Source organism: Miscanthus floridulus, chromosome 4 (genome assembly GCF_019320115.1).
Source record: "Miscanthus floridulus cultivar M001 chromosome 4, ASM1932011v1, whole genome shotgun sequence".
Lineage (NCBI taxonomy): Eukaryota > Viridiplantae > Streptophyta > Magnoliopsida > Poales > Poaceae > Miscanthus > Miscanthus floridulus.
Window position 1 is genome coordinate 63,116,528 of NC_089583.1, and position 5,278 is coordinate 63,121,805.

Genomic DNA, 5,278 nt, shown 5'->3' on the forward strand with positions numbered 1-5,278 from the left:
CCATTGCGAGATACCGTTCATTATTGCCACGGCCGCGTTGCCATTGCAACAATATCATTTGCCACGCAATTTTATTCGTTGCGATATACCGTTCATTATTGCCATGACCTCGGTGCCGTTGCAACAATAGAATTTGCCACACAATTTTATTCGTTGCGGAAGATTAATTGTTATTGCAACAATAGTCATGTCGTGGCAATAGTATTATTTGCAACGTAAATAAGTCTGTTACCATACAGCATATTGCCACGCATCACGGCTCGTAGGTATAGCTTTTATTGCAATGCTAGTAACATTTAATTTTGGTTTAATAAATCATCATTGCAAATCAATAAACCATATCAAAAGCAATTGCACCCACATATATTAATTATAATTAATCATTCAATATGTTGCCAAACCCATGAAATAGTAGCTAAAATCATAAACGAGTGTACAATTAACTCATTATTTGACAACTTTTTACAAACTTCCTAACATCTATGCAACACTTGAGAAATTCCTAGCAGCCCAACATGTCATCTCCTTGGCTATGTCCTCGCTTGATTATGAGCCTCCCACTGAAACCTTGTCCACCTACTGCCAAAAGAATATGATTGGGATATTAGAACAATATTAAGTTTACTAATTTTTGCACAAATGTAAAGAGATGAAGATATTAAATGGTTCTAATTTCTAATTTCATATACAAAAGCCATCAACCAAGCTTTTGCATAGTTGAAGTTCTACTGCAATTCTGCAAATGAGCAAATGTTGTTGGTCTAGTTGCTGCAATTCCTTTTTCCATGAAAAAGATGGAAGTCATGTTCCATTGTTCCAGAACCACAAACGTATGAATCAATTTCTAGTTTTACTCAAATTCTTACATTATGCTTATTACAATTATGTTTTTCTATGAAAATAGCATTCTGTGTTTTCACAATAACTTGATATTTTGTTCTCTACTTTCTCAATCTTTATTTTGGTCTCTGTATATCCCTCTCTTTTCAGAGTTTAAATGTTGTTTAAGATGTCAGCAATCCTTACTCCTTGGAAGCGTAGATGGCTGGGAATTTTAGCAAAATTTCATTGTAAGTATAGGTCGATTATATAAGTTCAATTGACTTTACAAATGATAATCTATATTTTTTTGCATGCTACATACTGAAGGCATGGTTCTATTGGGTAATACAAGTTTTTGTAGCAGTCTAGCAGACACATGCAGCTGTGTTGCATTTGATTGCATTATAAGATGTATGCATTCTCTTTTGCTCTTTATAAATTCTGCTAAAAGAAGCAGAGTCTATCAGCAAGCCTTGGGGAGGGATGGAGAAGAAAATACGGCTTTGATCGTATCCATCGTGGCCTTTTCAATGGATTAGATGCAGCTACTGCATATGTTACAGTAGCAGCTGCCTTCTCTGAATTTTTAAGGCAGCAGCAGTTTAGTTGATTAGAAAAATCATAACTTGAGTTGTAGACAATGAAAAATTATATTCTTTAACAATACGAAAAGCCCATGAAATTCTCTACATCTTTCTAGTTATTTGTTAAATAAGATTCTGTAGTTATCATGGTCAAAAAACACAAACACCCACTGCTGTCCAGACCAAGGTCAAAACCTGACCGGCTACTTTCAAAATTCATAACTCTAATTCTCTAGGTCTAAAATCATGACCTTTCACGACGACAAACATCTCTAAACCCTCTACAACTTTTGTATTATCAAGTATCACAGAAAAGGTAGATTACTACTCAGAACAACTCACCCAATCAAACCTGCACAAGCTGCAGTTTTCAACACGCATGTTCAATGTATTTTCTACATATCCTAGTTCAACAAGGAAGATCACATTTGATAAAATTTCATTAAATCATGCAAGAATTTAGATTCCAATTAGCTGGTTGTTACCTTCCTCCTTTTGGGATTATTTCTTGTCCTATTTATCAGCTGCTGTGAAGTGATATATGTCTTCGATACAGTCACATTTGCAGTGTTTTCGTTGAAAAGAGCTCTGTTGGGAGGTGCAGTACTTCTAGTGGAGCGAGTAGGTGTTGGTGCACTTTTTTGTACGGTGACAACGCTTCTAGGCTAAGTCTACAAACATCAAGTTGTTTGATCTATTTTAGCTACAGTTCAAGGTACATGGAACATAGTGAAATAATGTCATTACCTCCTGTAACCCATCTTCATTTTCATTTTCATGTCCACCGGTCTCATCTTCCTCTTCTATGATTGGTGCAACTTGTGTACTGGCATTGTTTTGCAGGGTACTCTATACATACAAATATTGGGGGTGAAAGATTAGGCATCACAATCATAAGATTATCAAGAGTACAAAGGATAAAAAATTATTCTAATACCATAATCATAGCTCCTTCTTTGTGCTGCGCTAGCATATTAAGAAATTCTTGCTTCATTTCTTCTCTTAAGTTTATCTTAGAATTTTCCAGCTCCTCTTGCATCCTCCTATTTTCTTCTTTCTCCCTTTCCCTTTCTACAGCTTCTTGCGCTATCTGTTCTTTGAGCTTGTCAACCTCCGCTTCTAAAGCAATGCTCTTCTCCCTAGCTGCAGCTTGAGCACGTGCATGTACTTCAAGGTTCTCTTTCATAAGTTCTCTGTGAGTTCGATACGTAGCCAAATATCCATGCCCATGTAATTTGGATGATTTGATTTGTGTTGTTTCTTTGTAGCATGACTAGAAAATCATGTTCTCCTCAACAGTTGTAAGTGCTGGTCTATCAGGTTCTAATCCAATCTCACCAATTTTCATGGTTGCATTTTCCTAAATTAAATAACAGAAACTGTAAAGAGTTGCTTGACACTATCAGCAGCTATAAAAAAGGTTGACGAAACATTTACTTACATATACTGAAGCTGATACAGGATTTGACCATGCGCCATGTTTTGTGTGAGTGGTCCTCCAAAGAAGATCACTTGGCTCTTCACCAGTTTCTTGGTTTCTCTAGGATGCCAAAAAAATCAGCACACAAGTATTGCATCATACAAGGGAAGGACTAGATTAGTGTATCTAATGATTACCAGCTCAAAGCTACATTGTGAGAAGTTCTTTGAACCCATCACATGCTTGGTTCTTTGCTGCTGACGGTTGGAGGAGTTCTGGCTGCTAAGTTTCTGCAGAATGAGAACAAGTGGTATGTAACAATGCAACTTTGGTCCATCAATTTTACTAGCACTGACCTTGAATTTATCAGATCCAAAATACAACTGCAAGTAGTGCCACTCAAAAAGGTGTATTTCTTCAAGTTTATTTCGTATCCTCTCACCATAACTATTAATAGGTTTGCATGAGACAGCTAGACACACACATAAGATATGCACTCTCCTGCTTCACTACTAAAGGCACTGAACATAGGAAAAGAAGTTCATACACACTGTGTCCTCACGCCTACTTGGCTACTAGAGGCACTGAACATAGGAAAAGAAGTGAAATAATTAGCTACCTTTCAGAAAAAAAAGAATCTATAGTATTACAAGTACTAAGACTAAGACAGAGGAACCTTTGTATGTAGATGCATCACAGAACCGAGTAACAATCATATCTTTTCTGCTCACATAAGTGGAACAACCATCTTTTGCCAACAAGTATGATTGCTGAAAAATGTGGTCTATTCGACCACTCATTGTACTCCTAAACTATATACTTATATACTTCTAGCTTGGTTATGTATAAATATGAAACTAGTAGCATATAAATAGACGGACAGAGCAAAATATACTTCTAGCTTGGTTAAGTATGAATCTGAAACTAGTAGCATATATATAAACCGACGGACAGAGCAAAATATAGACAACACTAATCTCACAAGTTCAGAATATTCAGTCAACCATCCCATCAGCACAAGCTTCTTCATGTGCATCTGCCTCATCCGCCGTCGTTGCTGGAAACTAGTACTCGCTAGCACTAGCACTGCTCGATGCTACATCTAATCACGGCTGAGACAAACCAAGACTGCAAGAGGGGAAAAAAACATGGAGAATTTGAGAGCATTCATATGGGAGAACAATGGAGAAAGGAAGGGAACTCACTTCACCTGAGATGGACAGCGAGTAGCCATGGATGTGCCTTCGGGCAACATCGATCCCCTGACCTCCAGCACGCGAATCCGCCGTGCCACCACCTCCGCGCCTGCCTCCGTCACGGCTGGATTCGCTCACGAACCCCACGAAGATAATGTAAATGAAGAGAAGTGCTTCATCGTGAAAGAGAAGGAGGAGCATCACACCGGATCAAGGACCCTACCCGCCAAATCCAAGCTCTTTCCATGGATCCCAGCCACCCGCCTGCGTGCATGGATCCCACCCGGCCGCCCGCACGCCCGTGGATACCGGCTGCCCGTGCGACCGTGGATCCTGGCCACACCCACGCCATTCGAGGTCAGAGGAGGTGGACCGCTATTGTAGTCGCTCAAGGAGAGAACGTCGAGGAGAGGGGAACCAGGGGAGGCGGCGAATCGGGAGTTCGGGAGTTGAGGAGAAAGTTTGGGGCGGCGGATCTGGGAAAGTGGGGAAGGTGGGGCGGCGATGTAGGAGGGTGGAGATCGGAGAGAGAGAGAGAGCGCGCGCGCTAAGATTTTTTATTGGCGCTGAGGGAAGGAACGCGGGATTTTTTTAATCTATCTAATTTTGAAATTATTTGGTGTTGTGAAGCTTTATGCTTAATTTTAAATTTATTTGAATTTTAAATAGTTCTGAAACCTGGTCTTTGAAACTAAACTGTTGGGGGCATTTTTTATTTCTCATTTTTGTTGTTCTCGTACACAAAATTATTTCAGACCCAACGTGTGTGGTAAACAAGATCTTTATTTCACAATAGAACTTATATATGAAAACATAGATACATTTTAAGATCACTTTCAAATTTGGTAAGAAAAAACCAGACGTTTGTATACTTTATTTACCCTCTTAGTACGCAAGATTTTTTCACATTAAGCAATACATATTTGCACAGGGCAATGGGCACTTGCACAATATGCCATATCAACTTATGATTAGTCGCTTATTCTTCAGAGTAAATTGCACTCACCATACAACAACTATCCAAGTAGGTGCATATTAGTCCAACATCTTATAATTTGTCCAATTTAATGCGGTAACTATCTAGGTGCGTGCATATTGGTCTAACGTCTTGTAGTCTGTTTAATTTGATGTGAGAACTTGGCTCGCTGATGTATATACGGTCCAAGCACATGTGTTCGATGCCATTGGGAGTTACATCATAGCGTGCTTAGCTCATGGAACGTTTAGCTCGAATCGCCGACATAATGACTCATTTG

At 39.1% G+C, this 5,278-nt stretch overlaps 1 protein-coding gene across 14 annotated transcripts; it reads right to left on the bottom strand.

Moving 5' to 3' along the window:
• Window positions 1–339: 339 nt before the first annotated feature.
• Window positions 340–4,557, bottom strand: LOC136551571 (uncharacterized). Of its 14 annotated transcripts, none has more exons than XR_010782619.1 (9): window positions 4,246–4,553; window positions 4,037–4,146; window positions 3,809–3,954; window positions 3,183–3,273; window positions 3,048–3,116; window positions 2,344–2,580; window positions 2,154–2,255; window positions 1,892–2,077; window positions 340–579 (listed from the first exon to the last, which is right to left on the bottom strand). XR_010782619.1 is itself a non-coding variant. In XM_066543114.1 (9 exons), the coding sequence occupies exons 7-9, from the start codon at window positions 2,590–2,592 to the stop codon at window positions 547–549; spliced, it is 381 nt and encodes a 126-aa protein (XP_066399211.1). In that variant the 5' UTR covers window positions 2,593–2,766; window positions 2,848–2,946; window positions 3,024–3,116; window positions 3,183–3,273; window positions 3,809–3,954; window positions 4,037–4,146; window positions 4,246–4,554; the 3' UTR covers window positions 340–546. The 14 variants fall into 14 exon arrangements, 10 of the variants coding, with proteins under 10 accessions (XP_066399211.1, XP_066399212.1, XP_066399209.1 ...); XR_010782620.1 differs by lacking the exon at window positions 3,183–3,273 and adding an exon at window positions 2,848–2,946 and having other exon boundaries at window positions 2,344–2,766; window positions 3,024–3,116; window positions 4,246–4,551; XM_066543114.1 differs by lacking the exon at window positions 1,892–2,077 and adding an exon at window positions 2,848–2,946 and having other exon boundaries at window positions 340–576; window positions 2,344–2,766; window positions 3,024–3,116; window positions 4,246–4,554.
• Window positions 4,558–5,278: the final 721 nt, after the last annotated feature.

Coding starts and splice junctions, on each gene's coding strand:
- LOC136551571 (XM_066543110.1), bottom strand. CDS start 3,871: ATGAGGCAGATGCACATGAAGAAGCTTGTGCTGATGGGATGGTTGACT. Junction 2,947..3,023: donor CACAATGTAGCTTTGAGCTG/GTAATCATTAGA, acceptor TTGGCATCCTAG/AGAAACCAAGAAACTGGTGA. Junction 577..2,153: donor ATGAAGATGGGTTACAGGAG/GTAATGACATTA, acceptor TTTTGGCAGTAG/GTGGACAAGGTTTCAGTGGG.